The sequence below is a fragment of the Dryas octopetala genome, chromosome 2, assembly GCF_963921425.1.
Source record: "Dryas octopetala chromosome 2, drDryOcto1.1, whole genome shotgun sequence".
NCBI classification, from domain to species: Eukaryota; Viridiplantae; Streptophyta; class Magnoliopsida; order Rosales; family Rosaceae; genus Dryas; species Dryas octopetala.
In genome coordinates this window covers 29,629,915-29,650,659 of record NC_141367.1, presented here as the reverse complement: position 1 = coordinate 29,650,659, position 20,745 = coordinate 29,629,915, and the positions used below count along the sequence as shown (strand labels likewise).

The window sequence follows — 20,745 nt, the reverse complement described above, 5'->3', positions numbered from 1 at the left end:
GTTGATTCCACTCTCCAGTCTTGTCCCATGTCACTACTCACTCTGCCACTCTTTCGGCTCTGGCTTGCCATATTCAAATTTGGTCACAGCTTGAAGATCAGGAGCGTGGGACTGTTCAGTGCCACTTGGCCCAAGACAAAATAAACGACCCCTACTTAGTTTGATTTGATTCTCTGTTTGCTTCTCCCTCTAGGGTCTCAGAGAGAGAGTACTGAGTAGTAGTGTTGGCATTGATGCTCTCTCTCTCTCTCTCTCTCTCTCTCTCTCTCTCTCTCAGTCTCTATCCTACAAGAATTATTTACTAGTATCACTGTAAGTCTGGCAGCTATTCAGCAGCAACAAAATACGTATCATGGGGAAGAGTGTCTTTCTGCGCGCGAAAAATGATGGGATGGGGGATGTGAATCAAATGGGGCCAAAACCCAAAAGCAGTAAAGAGTATTATATTGTGGTGTGTATAATGTGTTTGATTCTATCCTGATTTATGAAGATTTTAATAAATATATGGCGTTGCTTCAAAGGAACCTCTTGGTAATGGCAAGGTGGTTTTCAGCCGCTTAGCCTCTGCTGCTGCTTCTGCGTGTGCCAGACTCTACTACACTGCTGCCCTTGCATTTACATTGCTGCATAAGCATTCATTTATTGTTTGTGCCAAGGCCGAAAGAATATGACGCATCTCATACGGCAATCGTACACTTGATGGCGTGTCAATTCCCTTTTGGTGATTTTGGTTTTTTCTGTGTTTCTTTTCGAACTCACTCCGCCTATGCCTTCTTGGTGCATTGCTTCATGCCAGTGCAACTACCACTACTCTACTAGTACTAGTTCTGCTTCGTTGGTGTCTTGGTGATGATGCAATTAATCACTTTTTCAAGTCACGTGACCCTATGGATCTTGGATGGACCCATTTTGGGCCACTAGGCCCATTACAAAGCCTTTCCCTCTCTAAGCTTATTTCCTGTGCGTACCGTCTTTCCTGCAATTTCTGAGCCTCTGAAGTTTGCTGGATTGTAAATTTGTAAGGTAGTTTGACCAACACAAGTCATGGCATGGCTCCTCTTTTGTTATTCTACTTATTCCTTAAGCCAAAAAATGAAAAAAGAACTTGTAACCACTTCTTCCCAAAATTGTACTTGGAGATGTTTAATGGGGTACATACAATCTGATAATATAAAACGCATTAAATCTTTGATTGCATATGCGTTTCAACTTGAAGGATGAGTCCCAGCATTCTACCACAATTAAATCTGCCAAAAACTCTCTTGGGGTGGTTCTACAACATTCAAATAGATTTATAAAATTGAAAAAAAAAAATTAAAAAAACTGTAAACTCACAAGTTACACCAAAAAGAAAACAGAAAAAAGCCAGTATACAGACAACAAAAACAAGTGATAGCTTGAGAGCAAGGAACCAATGAAGTTGCTTGCCTGTCTCAATATTCAAGTGTGTTGGAACCTGATTGACTTTCTTCTCTCCTCAACTCGACCCCAACATGAACATGTGTGTATATGAACATAGCTCTGCTTCTCAGTCTCTGCCCAAAGCCAATGAACTTCAAATAAAGTTCCTACCTATCAGCTATCACGTTTTCCCTCTTTTGTGCCTGACAAAGATTAGGTATCCTAATTCAAAACTCGAACTAAATAAAAACGATACAAATTTGACAACGAACTAAAGAGCAATTAGTTACATTGTACATTTTATATCATAGGTAACTCTTCAAACAGGGAGTGTTTCTTGTGTGTGGCTATCAATCCGATTGAGGGTTAACACTTCCCTCGCTCGTGCACTCCTATGTTGAAGACGCTGGTGTAGCATCTCTGACATCTGGTTGAAGAATTCAGCATCCCACCTATGAATCAACATGGGGTCTTCTGCATAACAGATATATATAGATGTAACAGCACTTTCCACAACCACCATCGCCAGTCCCACCTGAAAATTACATGATCCATGCTATGTTTCCCTATCAGATTGAAATTTAAAACAATTTGTATGCATTCTAGCATAATAAATCAACCAATACTCTATATAGTGGTTAAGAATGGACAGTCCGGAAGATAAACTAGTGAACATGTACATAATAGAATTTAAGGCCAATCCCATACAAAGCTTGTCGATGCAAAATGATGTCAAGCTAATACTTTTATTTGATTGTTAACGACTGACTGCCTTCACACTTTTCTGGACTGATACCTACTCAGCTGGTTTCTATAACAGATGCACCGGTGCTTTAGCTAAAAACATTTTAGACATCTAAAAAATCTTATCAAAACTTCATGAATCATTAAATAAATTATAATTAGTGGACTTTCAAACTGTCTAGTTACAGCACAGCAATATCAGTGAAACAAAGGGATATACTTTTCCTCAAAACTTACCAAGACCATTCCCATCAACATTGCGGTCGACCCAACCATCACCACTCTCTCCTTATATTTAATCCATGTCCAGATCCCAGAGCAAGTTCCAGTGATAAGCCCACCCAACAGAGTGCCCATCAATAAAACAGCCCCAGAACAATCATAAGCAACGAGTGCCTCCACTCCAGTGGACTGAAATAACTCCCAGGCATCCCTCGCTGAATGATTGAAACTTTTTCCATAAACAGCTATCTGTAGGGAATGAGGTCACTGACATTACATATAATTACTTCTACAGAACTTCAAGAGAACAACAAGAACCAAGTGATGATCATTTAGGGATTGAGATAGTACCATTAGAAAACGAGGATGATAAAATTTAGGCAAAAAATGTAGTGATTGGGGACATGTAGAGCAACATGTAAAAAGGGAAAATAAAATATGGTAATAGAAATCAAGTTGTAAACATGAAATACAATCAGCAACCTGCCTTGTAATAGAAATCTCACATATACATATTGTTGTTCTTTTGCTAACATTCAGGGTAACAATTTTGGTGTTCCTTTAAAAAAAAAATTGCAAGGATTGGTAAAATCCTTCATAAAGGTTGTGAGGTTTCTAAGGAGAGTATTACTTTCAGTCCAGTGCAGCAGATTTTTTTGGGCAAAAAACTTGTTGATTTGATCCATGAACAATTCATTTGCAAATTAAAAATGACAGAGGTTGCTAGCAGAAAACTACCTGGACATAGGCATACTTGTTAAAGAAACGGACAAGCGTCTCCACTAGATGAAAGAGGAAATCAACACAGCAAAGTAGACACTCATTGTTGCCAATCTTGGATCGAATTCCCCTGATCTGAAATATATTTCAGAATTAAAAATTAAGATACTCACTCTCAAACGTAAATGGAAATATTAGTGAAAAGAAAAGGCAGGCATGTGTACCTTCCACCGCATTGTTCGAATGGCAGCCGTGAAAAGTGAACCATAGCATATGCTGCCAAAAGAAGTTGTGACTGCATATCGAAGAGACTTCATCAATGAGCTTGGAGGCATTGATGAAGCCTCCCGACCACCATGCATAAGAACACAAAACACCATCCCAGATACTATAACATGTACAGTATTACAGAGAACAGCACCTGTCCAAAATAAGCTTACAGAGAGAACCTGCATATGTGTGGCAGCATTTTTAGTGTCCTTAGCTGAGGCATGTTTTAATGTTTTGTTGCATTTTTATCCCAATAACAAGATGAAAGCAGAGCAAAACTTGCCAGCTCACCACAAGAAGCCACCAGCGTCCACTATCACCAATGCTTGAAGCTACAACACCAGCGGCGCCAAAAGACCATATTCCCATCCATACAAGCATAATAAGCATGAATGCGTATGCTACTCTCATAACTTTGCGTAGACTCCAAACCATCTTGACAGCTGTTTGTAGCACCAGCATGGTAAATGGAAGTCTATTGATTAACAATAGAGTCAGAAAGACTGCAAAGGGATCTGATCATTCCAATTATAATTTATCCATAGCATTCTCTTGTGTTTGTGTGTAAAGAGTGAGTGAGAGATAGAGAGAGAGAGAGAGTAATTTCAGAATTAAGTCAATCATGAAGGTAAATTAAAAATAAATCTGCTTCCAACTTTATAAAATATGCATTGGACACTCTTCTTCATGAGAAAAGATTTGCTCCTCTTACAGATCAAGAATAGTCCAGTGGACTATCTTCATCAGAAGTCGTCAATGGAATTTAGAGTTTATTACAAATAGCTAAATAAAGTAATGAAAAAGAAAATTTGAACCTCTCAACCTAAAAACAACATTACAACTGGGAAAAAAAATCCTTTAAAACCCCAACAAAATAGGACTACCCACGATGCTATGATAGGTATGTCACCAACCCGTACGTTAATTCATAAATATAGGTATGTCACCCCTGCTATTCAGCCTCATAGTAGAATACCAAACGTGTATAAATACATACATAGATTCAAGAATATAAACTTTCCATATAGCCTACCAAGTCTCATAATGCAGCTGAGAGAATAGCGCTCCCAAAACAAGTTTTAGTGTGCAGATTCCCAGGTTGTGAACATAAACCTAGATCTCGCACCCTCCCTCGCCCTTATCTTTACTTATAAGTTAAAAGAAATAATGATATTTTTAATTTTGAGACAAACCATTACACTATAACAGTCTAAGAAAATAACCAACCTGTAAGAGCTATAGGCATATAAATTCATACCAAACCATCCTGAAGTCTCAAATTTACTTAATTGCCCAGAAGTTGTTTTAGAGCCGTACTATAACAAAATAAACAATAGAAATCTCAAGCTCATACCTGTCTATGACTGATATAACATACAAGAACTGCAACACAGCACCAATCGCAAATGCAACGCCCCAGAAAAACTGTTCAATCCAGAAACATAGAACACTAATCACAGCAAGGTAAGTGGTCAAGATGTGCACCGCAACCTTCATCATGTGATTCGCTTGAGAACCCAGAAATAGCAACCAAGTCCAACCAAGAACTGTCCCAACTCCACCGGCAAGAGCATAAAGCGGCCAAAAGTTCTCCGTCAATCCCTTTTGATTTTCCGAAAATAGCTGGGTGTACCTATCTATGTTTAGCCTATCTGTTTTCTTAAACCTATTGAGCCCCAGAACCGTAAGTGCACATCCCAATAAAATCAAATGAATTATAAATATTCCCAACCAGAAAACATCACGCCAACGACGCGATGGCTCGGAAGCCATGGTTTGACTACTGTCTGCACTCCTCCGACTCCGGACCACATTCTATAATCAAAATAAATGAAACAGTGACAATCAAATTCAGAAGCCTTCAACAGCAATGGAATTAAGCCATCCAATTCAATTAAACTAATCAAAAAGTTAAGAACTTTTCACATATTATATACTGAACGAAACAGAATTAACTTAAGTGGAGTAAAAAGAATGATCAGAGTCCAGCCAACGTTTTATAATTAAATTGAAAAAAGATGACAGTTACAATTACATACTATTATCCACTTGCTCTGTACTGAAGCAGCCAGGTATGGCGAAATTGAGTAAAAAGCTTCAGTCTTTGTATAGTGAATTCAAAGTGATTGAAAACGTCAAAACTGAACCAAAAAGTTTCAAGTATTGCATAGTGAATGAAACGAGTGTGAATATATATACAAGGAGTGATGGAATTACCGGATCGGCAGTGGCGACAGAAGCCGAATTGACGGAGGAGGATGAGGAAGAGGAGGAGCTCTGAGAGGTGTTCATGGTGAGAGCGACTGAAAGACACGCATTGTTTGAAGAATTTGAGGGTTTTGTTCAGGAACAACTAAGTAATTGACCAAGAATATACCAAGTAGAAAGAGAGAGAGAGAGAGAGAGAGAGTGGGCTGAGTAAAACGTGAAGATCAAGGCGAAGAAGGAGAGCAAACCAGCATGGTCAATGAAGGGGTTAATAGTTTTTAGGGTTTGGTTTTGACTGTTTAAAAAAGGAAGACTAAAGTAAATAAATTGGAACGTTGAGAAATGGTGGGGAAAAAACGGAAGAGTAATCTATTTGTACCAAATTAATTGAACAAATAAGAGCGCAGTAATACTAATACCTCACTTGGTTTCTCTATTTATTCAATTAATTTAGTCCAAATAATATTATTCAAAACTGAAACACAACGGCTAACAATTAAAAAAATAGAAAACACAATGAAATTATAGTAAACGGAGACCGCAATGTCCTGATTTGGAATTTCCTTCTTTCTATGGGAAGTTTTTGGGTTTGACCGGTCCACTTAATGTAATGGCTGATGGGAAGTCTTTGACTACTGTGATTAATCTAGAAGATTCGGGGTTCGGTGAGTTCATCGATAACATCGTCATAGTGGACATTAACATTTATTTTATGACAATTTGCTAAAGTGGCCAACAAAGAACTTAAGAAGTTAAGCAAACTAGATTCTCTAGGATTTTGTTTTCCTTTCTGGGAATCATCCACAAGAAAAAATTAAGAACGGTGGTGGGATAGCAAGTTTTTGTTTATTTAGACGAGGGAGATGAAATTTGGGTACATGAAGTAATTTTATAATCCTTTTATTTGGGGCCGGCTACTCCAACTACCAAAAATGACAAATATGCTAATTGCTTTTGCCACTAGCCAAATTAATTGTTTGTGCAGCCAAATGGGTGAAAAATCTCATCCAATGTCTAACAGCCATGAGCTGACTTAAAATTGGGCAATCTACCAAGCGCTAATTTGGTAGAGAGGGAGGAGCTATTTGTGTACTGATTATTAAAGACAAAATAATAGTGAGGCGGCTGAAGCTACAATAGGCAATAAATGAATTTGCCTTTCTCGAGTTCCTTGTAATTAGGGATGGCAAAATTTCCCCCTCCGAAAATTTTCATGGGGACCCATTCCGATTAAACGGATATGGTAATACCATTCTCCTTCTTATCCCATCCCATATATTTGTTTAATAAAAATATTATATTATATAATTATATTTTAATTTATTATCTTAATTTTTGTTATATGTCTTAAAAATTTAATAGCGTTCTATTTATGATTTAATGTTATTATAATATAATATGATGAATTTTAATGTATTTATTTATTAGATTGTATATTTATATTAATTTGGTATGTTATTAATAAAAAAAAATATTTTTAAAAAAATTATAGAAGCCCCGAATACCCCCGATTGAGACCCAATTACCCAGCGGGGCGGGTATGGTATTGGCAAACCCGCCCCGTTGCCATCCCTACTTGTAATCTCCCTATTTAATCTCAATTGCTCTACTTTTTTTTTCTATCTTTACTATATGTCTCGTAACTAATTACAAATAAATTAATAAAAAAATTTATAATTATATTATAATTAATATATTTTTTTATAATTATATTTTAGTTATTATTGATCAAAATAAAACAAATAAATTACAATAGATTAATAAACATATATTATTATTCAAATTTAGATTTGTATTAGGTTTGTTTTTTACTGCTACGAAGTAAAACGACTTAGGATTTAACTTTCAGATTTTAGGTAGACTTAAACCCTAAACCATAAGCTCATTTATATACCATGCATGCCATTTTTAAATCATAAACTAAATTAAAGACAACGTCATAATTTTACGCTCATAAGTAATAAAAAAATGGATGGGCAAATTGGTATTTTGCCATGCACACATGACATTATAGTTGATTGAGTTTTGTGATTAAAATGAGATATAATTTCAAAACTCATTAATCTTTATGGGAAAGAAAATTTACATTGATTATTATGTAATATTGAAATGTTTTATTGATTTAAATATAATTTGCTATAATTAATTATTATTTTAGTAATATTTCTCTCCATATATCTTGTTGCAAATCTCCAAGAGTTTAAATTTCGAAAATTTCGTCGAAAATTTCGATTTGAGGAGGGGTCGAAATCGAAACCTATTTTTGTTAAATTTTCGGGATAATTTCAGCGAAATTTTCGCCAGTGATCTGGTTTTGGACTTTTGGGTTTTTGGAGAGGAGGCTGAGTTGGAGAGAAAAGAATGGTTTTGGGAGAAAAATGGGGTGGTGGCAGGGGGCGCGGCAGGGGGGAGATCAAGGGAGAAGAGGAGGGGGCGGCAGGGGGGAGATCGAGGGAGAAAGAGGAGGGGCGGCCGGGGGGCGCGGCAGGGGGCGATAGTGGAGGCGTGGCAGGGGGAGAAAGTGGTGAGGGTGAGGGTGGGTTGGTGATGGATTGGAGAGAGAGAGAGAGAGAGAGAGAGAGAGAGAGAGAGAGAGAGAGAAAGAGAGAGAGAGAGAGAGGGAGAAAAGAAAAACAGTGGAGGCTTTTGCTGGAGACTCGGGGGGAAAAGAAAGGAAAGGGAAGGAAGGAAAGAAAAAGAAGAAAAAAAAAAGGAAAAAAAATAAAAAAATAAAAAAAAAAGAAAAGAAAAAGAAGGAAAGAAAAAGAAGAAGAAAAAAAGTAAAAAAAAAAATGTAAAAAAGAGGAAAAAAAAAATTAAAAGGTTTAAGGTTGATTGGGGTTTGGGGTTTGGGGCCTTTGGGCAATTGTAAAGAAAAAAAATAGTTTGGGTTTTCATTTGGCCTTTTTGGAGTTTCGTTTAGTTGTTTTTAAACCCTAAATTTGTAAACTCTAATATATTTCTATATAAAAAATAATTTAAAATACTCTAAAGAGCCTAAATCCTAATATCATATACCATATCCTAGTTTGAGGTTTTTGGGCAATTGAAAAAAAAAAAAAAAAAGATTTGAGATTTCGTTTGGCCGTTTTGGGGTTTCGTTTAATTGTTTTTAAACCCTAACAATAAACTCTAATACATTTTTATATAAAAATAATTAAAAATATCCTAAAGGGCCTAAACCCTAATATCCTATACGATATCTTAAATAATATAGAGTATAGATTATAAAGTATATAGAATTTAGTGTATATATTATAGAGTATAAATAATATATTAATTTTATTTATTCATTATACTAATTTTATTTCACAGTATTTACCTTCAGCACGCATTATATTCATCTTATATCACATGAAATTTACTATATAATTTGGTTTCTTCAATGTTTTTTATCAATGTAGTAGATAATATGTTAAATAAACATATAGTAAAGTTTCATTCAAAATTTTCGTATTTTGATAGTAATTTTCATCGTTTCCGTCTAATTTCTGTCGAAATTTAAAAATCTTCCAAATTTCCGTCGAAATTTCCATCGAAATTTTATCGAAACCCGAAATTTTATTCCTTGCAAATGTCTCATATTGGACTCCCTTCATTTACATAAAATAAATTTTCTCACAACAACTAGTTATTAATGATATTTATCTTAACCAATGTTTTTTTTGGCCAAGTATCTTAAATAATGTTAAAAAGATATTAAATTCAAAGAAACTTCTCATGTTTATTATCATTATGATTCTATCTTTTTTGTTGTCCAATTATCTTCTCAATGTCTTCGGTGAAAATCTCTGTAAAAGGATTACTTGAAAGAAATGAGGGTGTCCTTAATTTAGATTTTATTAGATTTTAAGTCCAATGAAATCTATGCGTCTACAACTCAAATTTTAATAGATTTCAAAAAAATTAAAATGTCTCAATTCAGATTTAATTAATTTTAATGAAATTGAGGTGTTCTTAAAAAGTCATGAATTTTATTAAGTGAAAATTTTTAATGAATTTAGATGTATTTTTATATATAATAAATTTCATAAGAATTTCAACCAATTCTGTTAAATTTTGATAAATTATATAAATTTTAAAATTTATTAAAATATAAATTGAGGACAACCCTAAGCTTGAATTTTTCTCCTTTCATCATCTATCGGAACATTTCAAGTCAAGGCAAAGGTTATTGCTTGTCACTTTGTCAGACCATCGCTTTTGGGTCACTTTGTTTTGGATCCAACATATGACTTTACAAATTAAAATGATTACAAATTATCAAATATAAACATAAAATTGTCATATTAAAGCATTAGTAAGGCATTGTATAGTTGTAGAGCTTGTAACTTTAATGTTTTTTTTTTTTTTGGTTTGTAACTTTAATGTTTCAGAGCATTGAACTTCACACTTTAAAAAAAAATTATAAATTAAAATTCCTCTTAGCACAATATTGTTTCATTTAAATATATATTTGATATTCGGATATTCCCCGCATGGATCAAAGAAAAATTTTCATTAAACAATCTTATACGTTTAACGAGAATTATCACATTATGAGAAATTCCTATAAGGATAAGTGTAGAGCTTAACCGTTAGATATGCAGCCTCTACCAGTCTACCGTAGGCCCATCAAATTAAGATTCGCAATTTGATTGAATTAATTTACTATCAACAGCAGTAACATGCCACTAACCTGTAATAACAATAAGTTAACAACAACACCAAAAATAAAAAATAAGGCAGCGGCCCCTCATCCACATTGTATTGTACGCTTGTTTAGACTGGGAGGGGCTAGACAGAAAGAAAATAGAAATTGGTCAAACCATAACACGCATACTCTCTAGCATTGGTTGGGGGAGAACCCAACCACCGAATTAGCAAGGTCGAAACCGACACGTGTCCCCTGCTGTTGGACATTCCCAATGATTGACAACGCCGAGGGCGTGGGCGCGAACGCAAAACAAAACGTCCCCTCCGAGTCAACCGGTATCAGGTAGTTCTTCGCCGGTAACGGTAACACTTTCCCGTCCGCGAAGTGAAACGACACCGTTGGCACCTCCACGCTCTTCTTCGACGACAAGTCGTAACACGCGTCGAACAACGCCACGCCTAGAGTAGACTGCAAGTCGTGCGTGCCCTTCACGAACGCGTCGCGGAGCGCGTTGTAAGCATCCGTCTGCAACCGAGTCACGGCGGTGCCCGAGTCGATGATGATTCCGCCGTTTCCGCTTTCGTCTATCTGGAAAGCCGTCTCGGGAATCGGGAGCAACTCGCCTCCGACGCTCATTCCGGTCAGACCGAGATAGTAGAACGTGTCGAGCTGAGGGTTACGCCGTAACGGAGCCGTCACGGCGTTAGGAGGGAGCGCTGAGTTAAACTCGAGAGTCGAGGCCGAGTCAGAGTCACGGTCCACGAGACAGTACGAAAATGACGTGGCATTGAGCTGGGAAGGAAAAGAGAGCGAGCCGCCGCCGAGTCCGAGCAAACCTGCCGCTCCGATAAACAAGCCCTCGTTGTTATGCCCACAGCCGATGGCTACGTCTTTCACCGAAGTCCCGCCGATACTGATGGTCTCCGTAACGAAGTCGCCGACGGTGTACGAGCCGTCGCCGTAGGCCACCTCGTAGAGACACGTGTCGTTGCGGCACTCGAAGACGTCGAGGGACTTGCACTGCTGCGCTTCGCACGAGATAGGCGAGTAGGAAGCCGAGGAAGCTGGCTCGAAGATGGGGTCGGCTTGCTGGTAACAATCGGCACAGGGTGCGCACTGTACCCAGCTGACGTCACTGCCCGTGTCGAGGACCACATAGACCGGACTCGGCGGTTTACCGATTCCGACTCGGGAGAAGTACTCACCGCTTCCCTGACTCGTCCCTGAAACGATAGGACCCTTGAAACCCTCAGCTTCAAGCTCTAACCCGTTGCCTGTATCGACGGGTTTAAGATCTGACGTGGCAATGCCTCTAACGGCCAGATCTAACCTGGTGGTTAGAGATCTGACTCGGGCCGAGTCGCGCTCGAGTCGAGCTAAGGTGAGCGACTTGTAGTCACTGTACGAAGGTTTGTGAAGTGAAATTCGGGAATGTAGCGGTAGAGAAAGCGAAGATGCAGCAGACAAGCTCTGGTGTGTGGTTCTAGTTTTAGACTCGGACGACGACAGAAGGCTTTGGGTCGTCTGAATCGAAGCGGCGACGTTGAGCACTGTCGTTTTGGAGCTGAACGATAGGCTTCGAGAGTGAGCAACTTGGGAAGTAGTACTGTAGAAGAAAGTAAAGAGAAGAATGTAACAGAGGAAACCCATTTTGGGCATTGAGGTTGTTCTTGTTCGGCGGTGAGTGAGATCCAATTTGGTTGCGGGATTTGAGCTAGTGAGCACTACATATTTATTTAAGAGTGGAGAAAAGCAGCATTTACAGACTTAACAGTGAATCACCTAAAGGACGTTGGAAGAAAACAAAGGCAATTTATGGGGTGGAGAATAGCTTTGGATGAGGAGCTTTGGATGAGAGGACCTTACAGTGATGAAGAAGAGGTTAAAAATTCATCTCAGATTTTCAGAACATTGGCTTGGCATATGTTACTATGTTACTCTTTTTATTTTTATTTTATTTTTCTATTTCCAAGGAGTTGGAGTTTCATTATCTTTGCATTTATGTATGCTAATACTAATCTCTTTTTGGGGCTTTCATTGTTTGAACTTTGAAAGATAAAGAGAGCTTAAAGATTGATTAAAGTTCACTCAAAGGCATATATGGGTGTGTTGTCATAGGATTATAGGGATAAGCGTGATTCTGATAATATAATGCTTTCTATGTCAAGTATTCTTTTTGACCAATTTAAGGTCTAATTTGATATGTTAATCTTTAACCAGTACCATACAAGGGCTGGGTATTTCTTCAGAGTTTGCCCAAAAGCATATTGACTGGGGCCTATGTGGCAGTAGCGTGGGTCAAAAGGAAAAGCTTGAACTCACCAAGTCATGTACTTTCTATGATGCCAGTTGAGCAGGACCCATGGTTTAATTATGTAACAACACAAGTATCATAGTATCAAGTTCTCAGGCATTCCGTGACCGTATTTATTCTTGCTGGTTGATATTCATCATTTGGTCAAAAGCAACATTTTCTTTGATGTGGGACTTCCATTGGTCCGGGCCTGGGTCTCAGTTGAGATTCGCCTTTTGGTAAAGTAGGTTCATATATCGTCTAGTTGAACATGGTGTCATGTACCACATCATTGGTGTAGTAATATGCCTTCTACAAGGAGTAGGGCAGCATGGATCGGTTCGGTTCGATAACGAAGGCTTACTAAAATCAAAGCAAAAAAATTTGGTATTTTTTTGTTTTGGTAAGTAATTTTGGTATCTAATATTTTTTATTTAATTTCGGTTCATTCTCAATTTAATTATAATAATACTAATTATAAATTGTAATTTAATTAAATATGATGCATAACATATAATATTTGATAGATATATATTTGCACGAATAGTATATATTTGTAATTTATTTTTGTTTTATAACATAAGAATCACTTGCTACACAGCTATCAAATAGCTGAAATCAATATTATGATTTTTAATTAAAAAGAGCTACAAAATGCAATAACTTTTATGGTTGGATATGGCTTGGAGAGAAGGGTATAGTACTCTTGAGGTGGAATCAGACTCTAGTTGTTCAATCAGACTCTCCAATAAACTTTTATGCAAAATGGCTGTTGATGGCTTACAAGACCTGTTGTTTTTTTGCAGATTAATTAACCTGAATAGGTCTAAGAATAAACTTTTTTTAAATGGTCTAAGACTTAGCTTAATTTGTTGTCTTTTTTGTATACCAAAAGAAGACGAGCACATATAATTTATTGCATGAGAGTGCATTGAGCATCATTTATGATATGAGCAACCTCATATTTAATGGTCATATTAAATAGCCTTATTCACACCATTGCCCCCTGTGAGATACACTTTTTTTCACTTTACCCCCTGAAATTTAAATCCTCTCATTTTGTCACCTGCACTTTACACAGTTGTTGCAAAAGACCCTATGCCGTCAACTCTGTCAATTTTTTCCGTTAAAATAGCTGACGTGGCACCTATATGGCATGAGTGAAACCCTTTTTTAGTTATGTAAGATCCACGTGAACAAAAAAAAATAAAAAACAATTTTTAAACTAAAAAATAATAAGATCCATGTCAATTTTTTATAATTTTTTTTGTTCACATGAATGTTACATAACTAGAAAAGGGTCTCACTCATGCCATATAGGTGCCACGTCAGCTATTTTAACGAAAAAATTGACAGAGTTGACGATATAGGGTCTTTTGCAACAACTGTGTGAAGTTCAGGTGGCAAACTGAGATGATTTAAGTTTCAGAGGGCAAAGTGAAAAAAATGTATCTCACAGGAGGCAATGGTGTAAATAAGCCTATTAAATACTTGACTAGTAAAATAAAATGGCATACTCACCAAAAGGTCCAAAAGTTTTCTTCAATTTGCAAACCAATTTTTGGAATAGCAGGATCGAGAGTAAATTCAGATATAGCTCTTCCAACATTTATTTTGCATAAAAGTTTATTGGAGAGTCTTTTGGGTATGTTTTTTATTTCCTCCAACATTTTAAAAATGATTATGAAACATATGAAAGAATGTAAATTCATTATGTTTTATCTTGTGCATTTAAAATATTGTAAAAGTTATATCTAGCCTTTTCATTACCAGCAGTGGTTATCTAACCAATTATTCTTTTAACACACAAAAGACACATATTACATATTTACATGTACTGATGTACATAACAATACAAATTGTATGATACACAACTCATCTCCTTTGTATTTATTTATTTTCTTTAAAACTCATCTTCTTTGTGTTGCACTCGACATGATTTTGTTGGCACTTAAAAACCATTGGATTGGAATTTATAAGTACCCAACATGAGCATAATTCCACCCGCTGTTGAGTTGAATGAAATGGAAACCCCATACTAGGAAAGCCCGCAAGTCAATTATGTGTACACTATAAGAACTTGGCCCAGCCCATTTCGATTTTGGGCCGGAGTAAATTGTTTGGACTTGACCAAAATGACCTCACCATATGCATGTTATGTACCAATATTCTAATAGACATGCATCACTCATTTTGCCATGCTTGAAGGTCATGTCTCTCTCATGCAGGATATGATTCTCTCTTTATAGATTAATAGAGGATTCTGGACTTTGTTTTGGTGCTCAACTAATCAGCAAGTAAACGACTAACAACCTTCTCGTTGTTGCGTGGTGGCATTATATTATTGTTTTGAATAATTCTTGTTACTGTTATGGATAATCCTAATATGCAACGACATAGACAACAGAGGCCTCAATCCTAAGGCGCAGATTAAGCAATCCCCAGCTAATAATTTGTACCATCTTCTTGTCTAAACCTAAAACCTTGCAAGTTTGACAATTGAGTGCATGATTAAAGGTATTTTAAATAAATATGCAATGACCATATGGTTGCTTACTTGCTTATGTTCCCCGGCACTCAGAAACTCATAATTAAATAAGGAAGTTTATTCATATTGATTTATTAGATTATATTAGATTGACTTTGGAGATTGGAGCCAAAAAATCGCTTTCCGCCTGAAGGGAAAATGGATATGCTTGGGTACAATGCTCGTAGTTACTAGTTATAAATTATAAATAATAGTGGTTTTTTTGTCATTTTTGCTATTATGGTTTTTGTTTAAGCAAAATTATAAATTGCACCTATTAACTATTAGGGGTATTTCAAATCAATTAATTAACTAAAAAATATTTCAAATACATACACCAACTATCAGAAGAATTTGTATAAATTGGATACAAATTACGATTAAAGGAGACAGCAGGAGAACAAAATATAATTTCAAAAACAAGGAAGCAGCTACAAAATGCTACAAAGTTTGCTTCATGAAGTATATATTTCAACAAGATATGATCAAAGGATGCAGGAAGAGAACAGATGCCCCTAATACGCCCGGGCACATTACAAGAGTTGTTGATGCGATCAATCAAAGAGTTTGGAGGGATAGGCCCACACGCCTAGTATGAATAAGACCGTAACCATTAGGACAAAAGAAGAGTAAGATAAAGCGTTAAAAATTTAAATACTCAATTAAAATAAATAAAAATTTAAGTGACACGTTAAGATAAATGTCATAATTTAAGTACTAAATATAAAAAAAACCTAAAAGCATCGGTTCATTTGTTAGCCGCAATTTAATAGATTTTTGGCGCACGCTCCAAAACATCACACATGGCCATGCCATCTTTGTAGTCTTCTTCTACTTATAACCCGATTCAGAAACTTCAACGAAGCAGCAGCAGCCGGGTCAGACACAATTCAAGCACAGACAGAGAGTCGGAGAGTCCGAAACTCTGACCCCGTTCTTCAGCTGCTTGTTATACGCTACTCAGTGAAAATGAGTACTGTCGTGCAGGTAATTGATCTCTCTCTAATTAATTAAATCGCATCCAATTTTTTGTTTTATCTGGATTTTTATTGAATAATTATGCGACTGCTTTGTTAATTAGGGTTTCACCAAGTCGCTCGCCATGACTGTGCTCTCCGAGATCGGCGACAAGACCTTCTTCGCCGCCGCGGTTAGTGTAGATGATTGCACATTTATTTTTTCTTCTTTTTGGTTGTTTTTGTTGCGGTTTTCGATTTTTGTGTTGAAACATAAAGACTGTTTTAGAAATATGAATAACAATCTAATTATAAGTGATGAAAAAGAATTATAATATTGAATTGGAGATTGGACATGTAGAAATTTATGAACTTCAATACTATTTAGAAACATCAAGTTTCTTCTAAATTACTTAGTATATAGGCAGAGCAGAGCTTGCGCTTACTACTTCTGAGCTGAGTGATAAAACATATATGAGCTACTATTGAGTATGGGAAAAGATCCCTCTATTGTGGAATTAAATTATTTTTAGTAATTTATTGAGCTTCCTATGATATATATGCATGGTTGTATGTATATATTTGTGTATATGTATGTATGTGTTTGTGTCCCTGTGCTAAAGTCCTTAAAGTAAGAACCACAACCCAGAATTCATTTTCTTCTACCTATACACTATTCTTGTGTGGTTATCTAACAGTAAGATGCTTGCTTGAAGATCCTTGCAATGCGCCATCCTAGGAGACTTGTTTTGTCCGGTTGCCTAGGAGCTCTGATTGTAAGCATTTTCTTGTCACTTCATAATGTTTTCCCAGTTGTGAGCGTGATCTTTCATGTTTCTTTTTTTAAGCCTCAAACAGTCACATACCTAAAATTTTTGTTGAATTTTAGGTGATGACTATTCTTTCTGTTCTTGTTGGTTATGCCGCTCCAAATCTGGTAAGCACTCTGATTTTCCACCACTCTGAAATTGCGTGTTTGGTGTGGGTTGTTTTAAGATCCAAAGGAATCTTCTTTGATGATATAATAGATAATGGATGTCCTACTTAGACTATCGGTTTAGCTTCATAAGCATAGTTATGAAGTTTTTTGACAAATTCACGTTCAGTCTGGATTCACTCTACAGTCAATGTTTAATGTCAGAGGTGGCTGAAACTAACGGCATACCATGATCTCTTCTGGCATTGAGTTTTAGTTTGAGTTCTAGTTTCATTCGACCTGCAATCCCAAAGAATGATTGCAATTTTTATTAATTGTTTGGTTATATGGGTAATACTTTAGTAAAATGGATTGAAGTCAATTGATAATACAAATATCATCTTTTACAAAAGTAGAATGGTAATAAACATAAAAATTTTGTTCATCATAAGTGAAATATGAAATTTCGTTTTGTCATATGCTTCTTACGTCAATGCTAGTGATGCCAGAATTGTCTAGAATCTTACGCTCAGTCATTGTGGATGATTGATACTTTGATCTTGCAGCATGTAGTCAAGTGCATCTACTTAAAGTTGCCTGAATCAGACTTGTCATCTATTTCTATTACTTCTCTGTTCTTATATGAATACTGATCAGACTCTGATCTTAAATTACACAGCTCTCAAGGAAATGGACCCATCACATAACAACATTGTTGTTCTTTGGGTTCGGGCTATGGTCTTTATGGGATGCTTTTAAGGAAGAAGGGTAATGGAATTTTTTTTTGTATTTAATTTATTGTTTGCTGCTTGCTTGTGGTGGAGTTTAATTATGGTTTATCCAACAGGGGTGATGATGAGTTTGCAGAAGTTGAAGCAAAATTGGTTGGTTTTTCAATTTTTATTCATAGCTTACATTCAATACAAATCCTTTTTGACTTCACCTTTGTGGTATCTTTAGGATGCTGATTTAAGTGCTGGAGCCACCAAACGGAGTACTAAGGTGTTCCAACAGTTTCACAATCTTTTGCATTTGAATGTGCTCTAGTTCTCTCTCTCTCTCTCTCTCTCTCATGCACACACACATTGATACACATCATTATTTGACTTTGTGATTGTCACCATGTGTTTCAAATGGCTAGTCTTTACATATTTGTTGCCGAGCCTTGAGACATCTTTGGTTTTATTAATCATGGTCACCACTAATACGATGTGCAATTTTGGCCTTGCAGGATGATGATGGATTGAAAAAGCAGAGACGTTCATTTCTCTTGCAGTTCTTCTCACCAATTTTTTTGAAGGTTATATTTTTGATAAGTATGAACTTTAAATTTTTGCATGACTAATTATACTTAACCCCTTGTATCATGCTCATTCTGCAGGCCTTTTCCATTACTTTTTTCGGTGAATGGGGTGACAAGAGCCAGGTGAGCATTTGCCCTCCTATGAGTAGATATTTTATTGTTGCTTCAGCACCATTTGGTATTGAACTTAACCATCCTTTCAGATCGCTACCATTGGTTTGGCTGCAGATGAGAACCCATTAGGTGTGGTTCTTGGTGGAATCTTGTAAGTGCCTATCATTGTATTTACTGGACGTGTTCTGAAATCTTGTTCCATTATACTACTTCTTATTATATCCTCCTCTTTCCCTCTTCAATGTGACTGGTTTTTTGTTTTTAAGCTCCCCCCTTTTGTCTGTGTTTGAGTGTGTGTATCCAATGTGCTTTCTCAATTTGCTTCAATTATGGTTATAGAAGTCAGTGAGTGAGTGTACCGATGTGAAGTATATTTTTGCATACATAAATTAATTCAGCTGTTTCCTATTGTCCTTAGGTGTGGGAATTAAACTAACTTAGATACCACTGTGCACACTCATCCCTAGCATTCACCTTTATCCTTTGTTGTTATTCATTTATTTAGTTTTTGTTCAAGTTACTGATTGTGTTGCTCCTTTTTTTTCTTTTTTCTTTTTCAGAGGACAAGCATTGTGTACCACTGCTGCTGTCCTTGGTGGAAAGAGCTTGGCATCTCAGATATCTGAGAAAATAGTAATTACATGCACTGCATTTGTGTTTCAACATATCATAGTTCTAATTATATATCATGTCTGTAAGCAATCTGTAGCATTAAAGTTGTAAGTTGTAACTATTGTGTTTCAGGTTGCTTTATGTGGCGGAGTTCTTTTCATTGTTTTCGGAATCCAATCCTTGCTTTCAACAGTTGAGGCATGATACCTAGAGTCTGATTAATGATTAGTAAGTATGCTGAATGTTTTTACACCATAAATTATAATTTATAGCAAAATATGCTTCTTAGAAGGGTAGAGTGGGCAGAAAATTGCTGTTCTCGCATTAGCCATATGGGGATGCCATTTTACCATTTTGGTTTTTGGTTACAACGGGATATCTGATGTTGACTACAAAATTTATAGTCAATTGATTTCAGTTTTCTTTTCCCTTTATAGTCACAATTGATTTCACCTTCCCACCCGCCGTTCACATGATGTTGGATTCCACCTGCTCAAGCACTTGCACACACATCATAGGCACTGCCAGTTGCACTTGTAATATGACGACTCTGCCTTGTTCAAACGTCTAACTGCTAAACTAAATGTTCTGATTCAGGGATTGAAGGATGATTTGTTGACTTAAAGAACTTACATCTACACATTGTTCAAGGGGTCCTTTACACACATTGCATCTTTATATTTATTAGAGCGAAGAGCTTATCAGAAAAGAACTGATTCAAAGAGTTAATTGTTTACAAGATCCGCTCCCTGGCTGGCATCTTTGGAATCACTTATGAGAACATATCTGCTCTACTCCATTGTCGCATGTCATTCCAATAAATTTTGGATTTCTGTTGAATGTCTTTTTTTTTTTTTTTAATAAATATTTTAGTCAGATTATTTTGTGAAGTTGGATTAAGTTGTGTCGACCAAAAAACAAGGATTACGCTGTGTAGATCAACTACGCGTAGAAGTAGCATTTAAAACATCGGTTTTAAGATCCAAGGAATCTACCTTTTTTTAAAGTGTCGCAAGGAACATACTTAGATGATATAATGGGTACTCTTTCTGTATTTGGTCTACCCACAACACAACACAACGTAATCTTGATTTTTTGGTTGAGTGAATTATATTTATATCTCTTTATCGTTTTTTCACATAATCTCTGGGGTTTAAAAAATTATACATACATCCCTTAAAATTTTAAAATTATTGCATGTAACCTTTTACAAGAGAAAAAAATAAATAAACAAAAAATAAAATATTTATATTGAGATTGAGCCTTCCACTTTAAATAATCTTATTAGACTATTTAACCCCTAAGTATGTTTTTTTATATAATTTATCATTATTTTTCGTCTCACTATAGAGGGTTATATGCAATAGTTTTGAAACCTCAAAAGGTGTGTGTAATTATTGAAATCTCAAGAAGTGTATGTGAAAAAACGATAAATTTCAGGAAGTGCAAATATAATTAACTCTTTTTGGGTCCCAAACAACGTTGACTACTGGTATCAATTTATCCCAATGAATCTAAAGGAATATTACAGTTACAAAATACAAATGCTTACATACCATCCCTCCAAGTGAATCAAAAAGTAGTACTACTTTCTCTTGGGATGCATGAATTTGATAAATTCGAATGGCCCAATATAAGAAAGCTAATAATCCGACAAGAAGAAACTAGCAACACACAAACCGAGACAAAACAACATCGAGTACATCTTCATAAAGAAGTCCGGAAATGGCAGAGAGAGGAGACTCAAAAACTGAGTTTCAAGAAAATCAGTATGATTTCATCACGCAACTTAAATAACGTTATTCTGTTTATTGACAATTTTG

The 20,745-nt window shown here is 36.1% G+C and overlaps 3 protein-coding genes across 4 annotated transcripts; 1 reads left to right on the top strand and 2 right to left on the bottom strand.

Annotated features, from left to right (window-relative positions):
* Positions 1-1,164: 1,164 nt before the first annotated feature.
* LOC147295413 (Plasma-membrane choline transporter family protein) lies at positions 1,165-5,831 on the bottom strand. Of its 2 annotated transcripts, none has more exons than XM_086232843.1 (8): positions 5,575-5,831; positions 4,712-5,172; positions 3,649-3,832; positions 3,312-3,536; positions 3,106-3,222; positions 2,383-2,616; positions 1,692-1,936; positions 1,165-1,604 (listed from the first exon to the last, which is right to left on the bottom strand). In XM_086232843.1, exons 1-7 carry the CDS (start codon positions 5,647-5,649, stop codon positions 1,721-1,723), a joined length of 1,512 nt encoding a protein of 503 aa, XP_086088969.1. In that variant the 5' UTR covers positions 5,650-5,831; the 3' UTR covers positions 1,165-1,604; positions 1,692-1,720. The 2 variants fall into 2 exon arrangements, with proteins under 2 accessions (XP_086088969.1, XP_086088968.1); XM_086232842.1 differs by having other exon boundaries at positions 1,167-1,604; positions 1,699-1,936; positions 5,575-5,830.
* A 4,348-nt stretch (positions 5,832-10,179) lies between these two features.
* On the bottom strand, positions 10,180-12,230 carry LOC147295412 (Eukaryotic aspartyl protease family protein). The gene has a single exon (XM_086232112.1). The coding sequence runs from the start codon at positions 11,858-11,860 to the stop codon at positions 10,391-10,393; it is 1,470 nt and encodes a 489-aa protein (XP_086088238.1). The 5' UTR covers positions 11,861-12,230; the 3' UTR covers positions 10,180-10,390.
* A 3,572-nt stretch (positions 12,231-15,802) lies between these two features.
* LOC147295411 (GDT1-like protein 5) lies at positions 15,803-19,798 on the top strand. Its single transcript, XM_086232166.1, has 13 exons — positions 15,803-16,008; positions 16,103-16,171; positions 16,694-16,753; positions 16,867-16,914; positions 17,573-17,661; positions 17,741-17,777; positions 17,854-17,895; positions 18,125-18,193; positions 18,275-18,319; positions 18,400-18,461; positions 18,871-18,943; positions 19,055-19,150; positions 19,520-19,798. Exons 1-12 carry the CDS (start codon positions 15,991-15,993, stop codon positions 19,124-19,126), a joined length of 684 nt encoding a protein of 227 aa, XP_086088292.1. The 5' UTR covers positions 15,803-15,990; the 3' UTR covers positions 19,127-19,150; positions 19,520-19,798.
* Positions 19,799-20,745: the final 947 nt, after the last annotated feature.

Bases quoted from the DNA above. Each gene is read 5' to 3' on its own strand.
- LOC147295413 (XM_086232843.1), bottom strand. From the start codon at position 5,649: ATGAACACCTCTCAGAGCTCCTCCTCTTCCTCATCCTCCTCCGTCAAT. The intron at 3,537-3,648 runs GTGAGCTGGCAA...ACACATATGCAG, and splicing joins GACGCTGGTGGCTTCTTGTG to GTTCTCTCTGTAAGCTTATT. The intron at 3,223-3,311 runs GTACACATGCCT...AATATATTTCAG, and splicing joins TTCGAACAATGCGGTGGAAG to ATCAGGGGAATTCGATCCAA.
- LOC147295412 (XM_086232112.1), bottom strand. From the start codon at position 11,860: ATGCCCAAAATGGGTTTCCTCTGTTACATTCTTCTCTTTACTTTCTTC.
- LOC147295411 (XM_086232166.1), top strand. The intron at 16,754-16,866 runs GTAAGCATTTTC...GTTGAATTTTAG, and splicing joins GTTGCCTAGGAGCTCTGATT to GTGATGACTATTCTTTCTGT. The intron at 17,662-17,740 runs GTAATGGAATTT...TTTATCCAACAG, and splicing joins GATGCTTTTAAGGAAGAAGG to GGGTGATGATGAGTTTGCAG.